The following is a 14,198-nucleotide window of genomic DNA, read 5'->3' as shown; positions in this document are numbered from 1 at the left end:
GAAATACACTATCTGATCAAAAGTATCCAGACACCACTATGTAATGTGAAATGTCATGAGTGGCAGACCCACCAGTATAAAAGGAGGTAAGAGTAATGCGTTGTCGGTAGAGAATGTATTACACCAGAATAGGTCAGTCAGGAAAGCTCTGTGACATGAAGCATGGCTAGTCATTGCATGTTAACTGAGTAATAAATTATCAGAAACATTTCACCCTTCTAAAGCTGCTGAAGTCAGCTGTTGGTGATGCAAACTTTGTTGACTCCACTCTTGTTAAATTCCCATCATTGTATTTAACATTAATCTCACCTTTGATATTTTGGCTTGTATGGAATTGGATATTTTTTCAAAATTTAGTGATAATTCATTAGAGGTAAACCAGTTAAAGGTCGCCTGAAAAATTGCATTTACAGTGATCTCAAGATTAGTATTTGTTGAATTGTCTACCAGAATCATTGTGTCATCGGCAAACAAAGTAAATTTTACCTTAGCCCTTGTACACATTGGAAGGTCATTTATGAAAACAAGGAAAAGTAGAGGACCCAGAACAGAGCCTTGTGGGACTCCACAGTTTATTGTGCCCCAAGAAGAGGACACTGGTTCCCCATTAGTGTCATTTACCATGACTTTCTGTTCATCTACCTGATGACTCATGATTACTCCTGAAAAAAACTCCAGCTCAGAGTTAAAAAACTCAACACTGTGAAAAAAAACTCTAACCTGAGAACTTTTCACCTTGCTGTCTTAGAGTGTTCAAATTGCAAGATCAACCACAGTTTTAAACTACACACATTGTGCCATAAGACCCTCCTGTTGGCTGGTTAAAAGCAGTTCTCCAGACTCAGCACACAGGCTGCAAATGGCTCGCTCTGCACATTATTATGTGCTTGTGGTGGGAAGCACCAAAGTTCTTCAGATGGTTGTGGCAAACCATACACGCTACCAAAAAAATCCTGCTCGGGTTGAACAAAGCCTCTATAAAAAAAAAAGCAACAATGACCTGTTTCACTCCAGGATATACCACTGAGACACTTTAAGACATTAAGATCTTTCAGATGTGTTGTCTAGGGAAATTTCCTGTTGAAGGTGAGATGCAGGAGAAAAAAGGGTTAAAGATGCAGAACAAGAAATCATTTCCAGTAAATTAGGTGGCAAATAAATGTTTATTTGAAGAGAGGTCACTTCTCAGTCAATAGAAGAAACATTGAGGAACTGAAGGGAAAATAAGAGCACAGGCTGACAAGCATGTAAAAGAGGATGATTAGATGAACTAATGGACAAAATGCGGGCGTGCGCGCGCGCGAGCGCGCGCACGCGCGCGTACACACACAAACACACACACACACCACTGTAGTGGTTTGACTCTGACGGTAAATGATACTCATTATTATAATTGAAACAATAAAAATATTCTCTTACCTGGTGGGGTTATGTTATGTTGACAGCTGATGGTGCCAATGTGGAACTTCCAAAAAGATGATGGATTTTGTGTCAGGACAACAAGAGTCACAGTAGATCCTCCAGCTATCTCAAGTACAGCTGCAGAAAATTAATATTTTCAGCAATTGTATGATATATATAGACTTGTCAAAGCTTATCTGTGTTTGATATGAATATTAAGACAAAGGGAACAATAAAAAAAGATGAATTTGTTTCCTGTGATTGATGTTTGTTACTGGATTTTGATATACATTTATATAGTCTTCCAGTGCTTCCCGTTCGTTGCAGTATGTTTCTTACAGCATCCCTCCAAAACATGATGCATACTATGTTTCATAAGGTCCTTTATTACCCGTTCATTTTTCCTGAACAGTGCTTTAGAGTATCTGGGTCTTATCTTAGTGATGGAAATAAAGGGATGTAGGAAGAAGTAAGATAGGAGATATTAGGGTGTTGTGGTTCATAGAATAGTTTCATAGGTTCAGTTTTTCTTAATATTTCACACTTAATTCTTTACACACAGTCATTGCTCACGCTCATGAAGTTGTCATTGCTCTGCAGTGTTGCCATATGGAATGTGTAATGATTTCCTGCAGCAGTAGTGTGAGAGGAAACTATATGCTGATAAGTAATTCTCTTACAGTAGAAAAATATGGTCAGCATCAACAACCCGAAAATAATTATTGGCACTTTTGCTTATGTTCAAACATTGTAATTTCCATACAGTTTTACAAAACAGTTTTATTTTATATCCTAACAAATGTGATTAATCCAATTGTTTTCTGTCTGTAATGACGTCATTGTTGACAGAATGTTAACCCCTGATATTCCTTTCTCTTTTCTTTTTGTTTTAGCCATCATTCAACAAACATAAGAAAACAGTATGAAAATAGTCATTACAGTCATATATATTGTAAATAACTGAAGATGAACAAAGCAATAATGAAAGCATGTTTATTTAAGACATAAATAAGCATGAAAAAGATGGGTAATGGGTTCTCTTATCTACAAAATAATACCACTGCTGGACAGCAAGTTAGAGAAGATATGGCAAATATTAAGAATGGGAAGAGCAGCACTGAGTGGCTATAATTTAGAACATATACATACAACTAATGTTTCACATACCACTATCCTTATGTAAACTGATCTCAAAATTTGTTGGAGAATAGGTTTGAACTAACTCAAGAGTTATTTTAATGTATGATAAGTGAATTTTTAATGGTACACTGTGTAAAGCTTTCAAGTTGGGTGTGCTACTTTTAACTTAACCACATTCCTAGCAGTCATATTTATAATGTTTAGATGTTTGGCTTATTATTGACTAACTGAAGTGTTGTCTATGATAACAAACCACACATTAAGATATGCAATATATATGTTTCGGTCCCCTACACTCTTGATGTGCCTCGCAAGTCAAATGGAGACACCGTCTGGCAAAATACTGATAAACAGTTGGGTGTAATTCAGACACTACATGCAGTATACTGACTGAAACCACCAGCAAAGCAATATTGCAGTAAATGTATAACAACCTGGTGCTCTCTTCCTATTTATGCTGACAGACATGCAACTTGGTATCACAGATTTTGTTCACTACGACTCTGACTTAATCTTGTTTTTTTTTAAATTTTTTTATTGGTTTTTCAACTGACTCTGTGAATCTGTATGCTAATTTAACAACCGAATGTGGCAGAGGGAGGATGAGTGGAGGTGGTGGGGGGTTCTATAGTAGTTCTCAATAGTTCTACTACAATGAACAGTGACTTTCACATTTTTGCCGCTAGCAACAGTTGCCACCAACTTTGCTCCTCCACTCAGTGACCATGTTCTAGTGGAACTATCATGCACAATAGTCTACTGATGAGAGAAATTCACGTGATGTAATGAAATTTGGAAAGTGGCTTCACTAGTTTTGAGTTTGTGGAAACAACAGTTAGATCAGCAACACCTATGGTGTCAGCAAAAATGGATGCTACAACAGCAACAGGAGGAACTACATTTGCAGCTGAAATGGCTTCTGTAACAGCCAACAGTTTTTGATGAAATATAGTAAGATTGGGAAGTCTATAACCAACATTTTCATCATTACTAGAATGTGAGTGGCATTTGGACTCTGTTTACAAATGTGCTACTTTACTATCTTTGCGCAGTAAGGAATACAAATTAGTTCAAAAGTTATAGGCTGGCATAGGTAGTTCAGAGAGTCTGTAGTTTGTCATTTAAAGGACAAACATTACAGAGAGCAAACACACGTTATAGCCACAAGGCTTGAATCTGTGTGAAATAGCTGGGTAAATCATATATAAAATATGCCATGGAATTGCAAGGTTTAAATCAAACAATGGAAACTCCAGGTAAGAATATCAACAATGTAGGAAAAGACAGATTGCTACTTACTGTAAAGAAGATACATTACAATGCACACAGACACGATTAAAATACACTTATATGAAGCTTTCGGCCACAGCCTTCATCAACAGAAGAGGATCACACTCCATTCATACACATAAGCAAGCACATCTCATACACACATGACCACCAACTCCAACATCTCAGGCTGTGTCACATTGTTTCCTGCTGTAAACTCATCACATGCGGCAGACAAATTTAACAAGAGCATTACTATCACTCCTGGAAAGCCTCATGGGCCTCCCACAGGTGTCCTGTATGGTCTGCCCATACATACTTTTTATTTTTGAGCAACGTGCTGCCAATCACACACACAAGACAATTGTGTACACACACACACACACACACACACACACACACACACACACACACACACACACACACACAGAGAGAGAGAGAGAGAGAGAGAGAGAGAGAGAGAGGGGGGGGGGGGGGGAGAGAGAGAGGAAGAGGGAGGGAGGGAGAGGCATGGGTGTCTACAAATATTTTTCCACAGGGCAGCAAGGGTCTAAAACTGTTTTTTTTTTTTTTTTTTTTGTAATGAATGGTCAGTTTTGAGACATGTCCCATCATAAGACCTAAATTTTATAGATGACACAAAAGATTAATTATATCCCACAGAATTGAATGTTATCCACTCAGTATATGAATAAAAACTCTGTACTTGATATTTGGGCATTTTACAAATAGAAAAACTTGTATTTAAAAGCTAATATAATAAATATTAGTCCTAAATGAGGATTCTTCAATTTATGAGTAATTGCATTTCTGAAATGCTCAGAGACTTCTGACTTTCTGCAGAGAAATAAAGAGGAAGTTGCTAGTAAGAAGCTGTAGGAGATGAAACAGAAAATATTTGTTCAACTAGCATGTTAAGTCACAAAGACATGCAAAGAATGGACACAAATAGAAATCCATACTTTGGTGCATTTCATATGTTCAAGTAAGTATACTTCTGTACAAAAGGAAAAATGCATTATTCTGCTATTGAATATGATAGTAGGTACTTACTAGAGTAACCTTCAATCATGCCACAAAAAGGTGCACTTTGTACTGTTGACGGAGATGAAATCAGCATGACGATGTCTTGATGACACACTACATCCATTGCAGGTGTAAGATTTGCACGTACGAAGTCTAACCTTCAAAGCAAATGAGTTATTTAGCTAGTTTCCTCTTCCATGGATTATTTGCAAGATAAATTGTAATGACATGGAATGAGTCATTTTACATGCACATCACAAATTAATTTGTAATTGTGGTTAATTGCTGAACATTGATAAGTTTTTTTTCTTCTGTTATTATTCTTAAATATGTGGGTTAGGAATTCCTGCCCACCACCTTTTACATATTACAATAACAGAAATTCTTCTATGGAATAAGAGCTGTCAAGGAGAAACTTTTTCATTTCAAATTTCACTTCACTGTCTGTCAGTTTTAGTTGCAGCATTGTGCACCCTTTTTGTGCTAATTAGAACCTTAATTTGGAGTAATGAATGTCATTTTCCTTTCTGGTATTTTAATTTTGCCCAATACTGTTTCTTTTGAACTGCAGAGGATTATTTACAACAAACTTAATGAGGGAATAAATATACAGTGAGGCAGTAAGCAAAATGCCTAACTCCTTAAACAGGTGGCTTGAAACTGATTGTAGGTGAGGACCACATATTATTCTTACAGCATGTATTTCAGCAATAAAGATTTGCAGTGATTCTATATGCAAATGTGGCTGAACTAAGTTGTTTATTGAAGTTCCAAAATGTGCTTTTCCCAGTTTAAATTCTCATCAATATGGAGACCTAAAAATGTCAAAGTTTCTGCCCTCTTTAGTATTTCTTCACCATGTGTTACCTTCATCATTGGTACAGTACCTCTAGATGTGTAGAATTGAATATGCTGTGTCTTTTTAAAATCAAGAGTGAGACCACTCACAGCTAACCAGTCAGTGAGACTATTAAGAACATTGCTTACAATTTCTTCTGTTCAAGTGTATATGCTTCAATCATCTATAAAAAGAACTAATTCTGCTTTTTGTCTATTAGATGGAAAATTGTTTACATATAATTACTGTGCATATAACATTATAAAAGATAAGAAAGGGAGTCTCAAGTCACGATAAGATGAAAATAGCTTGAAAACTTTCTCCTTTGTCATTACAATTTCCTGTATAAAACAAGAAGGCAGTTACACAGAACTCTTCCACTGAATGAAAGTAAACTAACAAGACATTGCTATCTTATTGGAAATGTAAGACACTTGTAATGGCATATGTCTTCATTGTGCTAGTACTGGATCATTCCATAGTTATTCATTGGTGGAATTATCTGTACTTGTATATGTATTTGTGGGTATGTAATCCTGGTGTGTTATCATAGTTCTATATTTGTATCAGTTACGATATGAGCAGCAAATGAATATTCAAATGAATACACAAAGAATTCAGAAGAAATGTGACTGGCTCACCGAACACCGCAGTCTCCAGGAGATGTCACTAATGCCAAACTGCAAACTACAGGTTGTCCTACTGGACCAGGAAAGCCTGGGCTTTCAAACAGAACCTGAGGTTCACTTGAGATTAAGTTGCAACTTTCCTTTGGTGCCTTCTTGTGTGCAACTGTAAAAATTCAAGCATTTGAAATTCAAGCATTTGGAGAAGGAATCAATTTCCATGCTATTTATTGAGGTAACAGGACAAAGGAATAATGCACCTGGAATTAATTATAATTGCTATTGTAGTCCACTGTACCTATAAGTGGATAGTGGAAGCAAACTTCTAGAGAAGCTTCTTATTCAATCATATTAGTTCTTTTTTTAAAAAAAAATAAGTCTCCATTACAGTGCTTTAGAAGCACAGTCAGCCACAGCAACAAAGTAAGTAGCCTGTAATTATAAATTCCAATGAGGACAACAATGGACATTGTAACTTATCTAAGTTTTTCAAATTCTTAAGTGCAGTTTGGTATTTCAGGTAAAGTATCTATATAATAATGGTCCTACACTAATTATGTACCACAGGATAGATCCTTACTCAGCAAGCAGAAAAAGCACTGAGAATCAGATGAACAAATAGAAAAGACAATTAATCTGGGCTACGTACCTCTTCTGCTTATTTAGTAGTGATCTCTCACCAGATAATTACAGTTTATCACAGATTTACCATCGTTATTATACCAACATAGATGAATGAAATGAATACATTAAACACATACACAAATGCATCAGGTGTGTACTAAGATATACTTGTGCTAGATTCTATTAATTATCCTTCTTCCTCGCCTTTTCTCCATTTCTCTGTGATGTCAGTATTGTTATATGGGTTTTGGCAATGTCACTGACAATAGGTGTCAGGATGCCAGTGCTAAGTACTGACAACACTAGCCCCCCCCCCCCCCCCCCCACCTCGGATGAAACCTGTATATCCCATCTGTCTACATCTAGAGTAAATCTCATTATCAAATGTGAGAATGTTTTCTAAATGTTTGTGTAACATGTTTCTGAGGCAGGACATGGGTAATAGCCTGCTGTTTACCTAGATGGCCATGGGAAACTGCCTAAAACCACTGGACCACTAGTCTGTGCTGTCAATCTGCAAGGTGGATTTGATCTAGGGCTGGCTCACCTCTCCAAATATGGGCAGTGATGCTTTAACATATATGGCTTCCCAGGCTGGCCAGAGTCTATTAAAATAATCACAAAAATATGCAAAAATTGTGGTTAGAACTGTTGTAAAGTTTATTAACAAATTTAAGAACTCATTAAGAGTCATGATATGCTGTACTTGTCTAGTATCAGGAAAATTACTTTTGCTTACGAGTGTACTTGTTTGGGTAGAGGCAGAGGGTGGGGGGTTTTTTGTTCACGTAACTTTTATAACTTTCAGAAGAAATAGGTCTGTAACTTAAAAGATATTTTGTCATCCCCTCTTTTGTACCTTTAAGACACCACTATACAATTCAAGGAGTACATGAATACAATGTTATTTATTCATTTAATAGAAAGAACAAAAAAAAGTATCCAAACTTGTGCTTGATTTCAACAACGCTTTTAGTACATTATTACATAGAAAACTAGTACACTCTCTGACATATAAGTAGTGCACCCATAGAAGTGAATATATTGTCAAGTAAGGCAGTATGTTCCACATCAAAGGACAATCCAACAATTGTGGCAACATGCATGGCTGCATATGATGTACCATAACACATAGTGAGCGTTCTGATTAAACCTGTTCCTGTTTTAGACCAATTCTGGTTAATTACTTTCTTGTTCATATCTGTTTAATATTTGAATATACACATAGTATCAGATTTGTCAGTGTTGAAGTTAGTGCCAACACTGTACCTACACTAAATCATGTTCATTAATATTCTAATTGAAAATTATCAGTTAATAAAATAATTCTGACACAGAAAAATAATTTTCTGGATCCTGAGGAAATAATAAGAAGCTCCATTTATACAATGAGAGTATGATACACACAAATGTGAACCTTAAGGTAACACTTGAACAGTTACAAAAATATATTAATTTGAAAAAGAGTAAACATGGAGTTTCATTATTAGAATCTTAGCATGGGATTTTTCTCCATCTATTATAAACCTTGATTATTGCAGAGTTCCTCAAATCATGGACAGTGGTCAGTAGTTGCATCTTGCTAATCACTGTGATTCAACAATCAACTGATAGAACATGGTGTCTTAAAGATCAAAAAAATAGTAGTAACATTCATAGACTCCTCTGACAGACAAACTCTTGGATGGATACTTTTGGGCAGAGGACAAGGTGGTACTAAATGTGAAGTGATAATGGGAATTCTGACAGAAACAAAGGAAGACTAAGGTTCAGAGGAGACTGGATGAGTTTGTGATCAAGATCAGTGTAAAACTTGAATATGGACTATCACCTGCTATGTTCACCAAAGCACTGGATGAAGTGATTAGACACTGGAGTGCAATAAATGAGAAAGTGTGAATATTGTAGATGCATGCGGCACAAAAAAGAGCAACAGAGTTCATGTGGACTGCCTAATCTTTGCCGACAATGTAGCGATAGTAAGTGAGACAGAAGGAAACGCAAAGAAACGATTCGACAGCCTAAGCAAGACAGCCAAGATAGTGGGACTGAAGATCACTTATTGCCAATCACTCTCACCTGATTGCGCACTTTCCTCTCTACCAAACCACACTGCCGTAGCAGAAAGAGTGGGAAGAGGGAACAGCAAAAGTGCCACATACAGCATTTGTATTAGTTTCATACCTCTTGACAACATAGATCACAACAAAAGAGTTTTTTTTGGTATTATTTTATTATTTTTGGCACACTGAAGACAAAATATATATCTAGCACAAACTGTTGACATTTGGACAGATATAGGCAGATTCACAAATTTTCATCAGTCAAGTTGCTATGTAATTGTGACTTACTTAGTTTCATAATTGAAAAAAGCTTTTCACGCACATATATTCACTGAAAGATTAATATAATGTGTCCAATCTCATTATGGAGATAAGGAAACTCTTCCTGAGGAAACAACATGGAACATCTGGACAGTTACTATATAAAAGAATTTTTCTTTCAAATGGGAATTGCATTGCAGATCGACCAGATTCATTTGCGCATGCACTGGCATGATTTAAACAGAAACAGCAAATGGTCTTGAAAACCACATAGATGTAACACTGGCAGTGGCCTCAAAATGTTTAGAAAGCTATTCCTGCATTTCTCTCAATGCAGCTATGGATTTTTCAAAATTTGTGTTTTTCTTAATGCCAATGAGTTCAGCGAAATATACAGTGTTCCTTATCAGAGGTTGTCCCTCCCACAATGCAATTATCTTTTTAAATACATCCAATTTTGCCATGAAATCAGAAATAAATTGCTTCTCATCTTTCAATGTTGTACTGAGTGCTGTGTGCAGTCAATTCCATTTCAAATGCGAGGTATGCAATCCATTTAGGATCTTCTGATTTTCATTCTTGCTTTACTTTTTCCTTCAGAATTAGTGAAGCTTAAATCAAAACTCATTCCAGACCTGTCCTTTTACTTAACCAACATTCTTTGGAGCAATAAACACCGATGAGCCAAAGAAACAGTATTCTACTGTGTAGGGGCCCTGCAAGCATGTGGAAGAGCCGCAACGCAATGTGGCATGGACAGTACTAATGTCTGAAGTAGTGCTGGAGGGAATTGACACCATCAACCCTGCAGGGCTGTCCATAAATCTGTAAGAGTACGAAGGGGTGGAGACCTCTTCTGAAGAGCACATCGCAAGGATTCCCAGATATTCTCAATAATGTTCACATCTGGGGAATTTGATGGCTATCGGAAGTTTTTAAACTCAGAAGAGGGTTCCTAGAGCCACTATGTAGCAATTCTGGACATGTGAGATGTTGCATTGTCCTGCTGGAATTGCCCAAGTCCATCGGAATGCACAATGGACACGAATGGAAGCAGGTGATCAGACAGGATGCCTGTCAGTGTCATATCTAGGTGTATAAGGGGTCCCATTTCACTCCAACTGCACATGACCCACACCATTACAGAGCTTCCACCAGCTTGAACAGTTCCTTGCTGACATGCTGGGTCCATGGATTCATGAGGCTGTCTCCATACCCATACACGTCCATCCACTTGATACAATTTTAAATGAGACTCATCTGACCAGGCAACACATTTTCCATCAATAACAGTCCAGCCCATATTGATGATGTTTCATTGAATAGTTTGTACGCTGACACTTGTTGATGGCCTAGCACTGAAATCTGCAGCAATCTGTGGAAGGGTTGCACTTCTGTCACATTGAATGATTCTCTGCAGTCATCATTGGTCCCATTCTAGCAGGGTCTTTTACTGACCGCAGCAATGCTAGGGATTTGATGTTTTAGCAGATCACTGATATTCAAGGTACGCTCATGAAATGGTCGTATGGGAAAATCCCCACTTCATCATTACCTCGTAGATGTTGTGTCACATTGCGCATGTACCAACTATAACACCACATTCAAACTCACTTAAATCTTGATAACCTGCCATTGTAGAAGTGAAAACCGATCTAACATCTGCGCCACACACTTGTTGTCTTATATAAGTGTCACTGACCGCTGCGCTATATTCTGCCTGTTAACATATCTCTGTATGTGAATACACACGCCTATAACAGTTTCTTTGGCGCTTCAGTGTATAACATCTCCATACTCTCTGTTCAATTACATCAAAAACTGTTGCAACTGTTGATGTAAGAATGTGTGCAACTTCAGAAAATTTGCTATTTGCACCATCAATTCCATCATGTGTTCCATTGCTGCATATTTAATTCAAAATTCTTCTTGGTGTACAGAACAATTAATCCAGAACAAATCAGTTGTTCATCATTAAAATTTTTAAATCTTTCATCATAAACTAAATCTTTGAATTCTTTCTGCATGGTTCTGTAATGTTATTTAGAAGCAAATTTGTGGTAGCCATTGATTATGTATCTACATAGTAGTTATTGAGTGTCCTCATCCTTCTTCTCTGTGATTCTCATACTGAGTGGTACTGATACAGGCAGTGCCTTGGACTGCAAATGTGCAAGCATGGCTGACTCTGACTTACAACAAGACAAAGACACTACTTACCACTTGCGATTGAAAAACACCATGAAAAAGCAGACAAATTTCAGTACCTGAGAGAATCTACAATAGGAAGCAACAGGAGCAGTGGGGGAATAATAGAGAGGATGAAGAAGATGGGGTCACCCTCCTGTATGGCCAGAGATACGTACAGTAAAAAGAATATGTCTACAGACACAAAGATCATACCCTACAAGGCAATGATCAGGAATGCAGTAACATATGCAAGTGAGATGACATGAATAGAAATATATGGCATGGAACATCTGGAAAGAGAAGAAATAAAAGTACTGAGGAGATTATTGAGTCTAAAAGAGGTGACCAGAGATGAATACGAAGACCGAGAGAAGAACTGTGCCAGAGCACGAGTATGATATCAGGAGAAATCTGAATGAAAAGGGCAAGTTTTTTGAGACGTGATGAGGATGAATATGAATAGAATGACAAAAAGTATTTGGGAAAACAGAGAGGACAAGAGCAAAGATAGGAGCCAAGTGGATTGTTGAACTCAGGAAGGATTGGTCAATATTGGTGATTAAGATGGAATGGATGAAAAACTGCAGAAGCAAGTATGCGCTGACCAATATCCCAGAGTTAACAACAGAGAAGGATACAAAAAGAGGATAAGAGAGACACTAACAAAGCAGACTAGAGAAGAGGATATTGAAGATCACAAAAAATGAGCAGGAGAGAAGAAGAAGTGGGTGAAGGAGTTCTGGGAGGAGGAGAAGAAGAAAATGCAATCCATGATGGGGCTATATGTTATTCTACAGAGCCTCACACAAAAGAAGAATAAGATACTTCGAGTAAACTGAAAAAAGAGGCAGTTATATCATATATGAAGGAGTAATTTGAAACACTGAGCTCTGGGCAGGAGTTGTGAGTCAGAGCTCAGTGCATTTGAATGTGGGAAAATATTTGGTGCTCATATAATGGGTGCTTCTGTAATCAAGGTAGTTGAAGTGTTTGGTGTTTCAAGAGGCATTGTATCAAAGGTTTACACTGCTTAAAGGGAAAGTGGAAAAACATGATCTGCTAAGTCACAAAGCAGATGAAAATGTGTGTTGTGTGATCATGGCAGATAGTCATTTAAAAGGATTATGATGAAAAATTATGAAGAAAGTCATATGGTGAGGTGAATCTTGCTTCACAGCGTTTCCAAATTCTAGACAAGTATAAATCCCAAGAGCAAAACATGGTGGGGGTTTGGTAACAATCTGGGTGGCCATATCATGGTATTCTGTGGCCTAATGATTTCTCTGCAAGGTCACATTACTGTCAATGATTATGTGACCGTTTGGGCTGATCAAATCCATTTTATGGTACAGTGTTTGTTCTCCAATGGTGATGCCATGTTCCAAGATAACAGGGCCCCTTTTCACACTGCTCACATCATCCATGACTGGTTTTGTGAGTTTTTTGCATCTCCCATGACCAACAGATCTCCATATTATTGAGCCTTTGTGTTCTACTTTGGAGAGAAGGGAGCATGATTTCTATCCACCTCTATAATTGTTACTTGAACTTGCTACTATTTTGCAGGAAGCATAGTATATGATTCTCTTGAAAACCATATAGGACATGCATTTATCCATTCCGAGATGACTGGAATTTGTTCTGAATGCCAACAGGTTTCCGTACACTGTGTTAGACATGGTAATGTATTGTGTACTTGGTGTTCCCATATTTTTATCGTGTCCCTGTACGTACCTAATAGTGCAGTTTATAATGGGAAGGGCCCTCCATGGTACAGTGTTGTAAAGAAACTCCTAAAAATAGCAACTACTGCATGGCAGGTGTAAAATAAAATATAGGGCCATAGATAGAGAAGCTCTAAATGTAACATGTTTGACTGTAAAGGCCAATGCATGAAGCCTTTGATGGCTCTCACAGCAGAATCTTATCAAAAGATATCTCACAGAATCCAAAGAAATTCTGGTCATGTGTAAATGCTATCAGTGGTGCTGAAGTTAGTATCTATGCACCCATGGATGACCCAAGAACTGAAATTGGTGATGGTAAAGCAAAAGCACAATGATCAATTCCATTTTCAAACTATTGCATCTCAGAGTTGATCTCAGCTGCTCTATTAGGCAGTTCATTATCTAGTGGTTAGCATTGCTGTCCACATATTGTGGGGCCCTGGGTTCAATTCCCATATGGATTGGCCATTTTTTCTGCTCCAGACTGTATGTTGCCATTGTCATTATCATTCATCTCATCTTCATCAAATGCACAAATCACTGAATTAGTGTCTAACAGAAAGAATTATACCTGGCAGTTGAATGGCCCCAACAGTGTCTCCTGGTCAATAAATCCATATTATTATCTCATTTCAGCCATTCGAGATTATATGTGCTTTCAATAGGGAATGCTGTATCAAGAAAATTGTAGAGTTTTCAAGAAGTTAACTTCGCTAAATTGCTGTGGCCATCTTGGAACAGGACAACGCTTATCCGCATGTTGCAAGGAATTTGCAAGACTCTTCTTAATGTAACAGATACAATTTATCCCTTTGACTTGTCATTCAGCAATTTATCCCTTTGGCCATCAACCACAAATTATGTCAAATAGTCATTCACTTGTGGCACTTGTCAACAGACCATTAAGCTTAATTTTCCTCCAACTGATGTCATCTGGAATGCCATTCACCAGAGAAATATTTAAAGTATCTATTATCTAGTTGCACAGGACAGAGGCTGTTGTTACAGCAGCAGTAAAAGGTAGCAACAGTAA

General features: G+C 37.4%; 1 protein-coding gene across 1 annotated transcript in view; it reads right to left on the bottom strand.

Annotated features, from left to right (window-relative positions):
* Positions 1-14,198, bottom strand: part of LOC126474829 (uncharacterized) — an 84,173-nt gene that overhangs the window by 6,281 nt on the left and 63,694 nt on the right. Inside the window, exons 5-7 of the mRNA XM_050102304.1 lie at positions 6,316-6,466; positions 4,864-4,994; positions 1,420-1,539 (exon numbers count right to left, since the gene is read on the bottom strand). Of these exons, the coding sequence (XP_049958261.1) occupies positions 1,420-1,539; positions 4,864-4,994; positions 6,316-6,466 (402 nt within the window). The remainder of the gene's footprint in view (positions 1-1,419; positions 1,540-4,863; positions 4,995-6,315; positions 6,467-14,198) is intronic.

The sequence above is a fragment of the Schistocerca serialis genome, chromosome 4, assembly GCF_023864345.2.
Source record: "Schistocerca serialis cubense isolate TAMUIC-IGC-003099 chromosome 4, iqSchSeri2.2, whole genome shotgun sequence".
Classification (NCBI taxonomy): domain Eukaryota; kingdom Metazoa; phylum Arthropoda; class Insecta; order Orthoptera; family Acrididae; genus Schistocerca; species Schistocerca serialis.
Note: the sequence above shows the minus strand (reverse complement) of the source record. Positions and strands in the feature narration are given on the sequence as shown.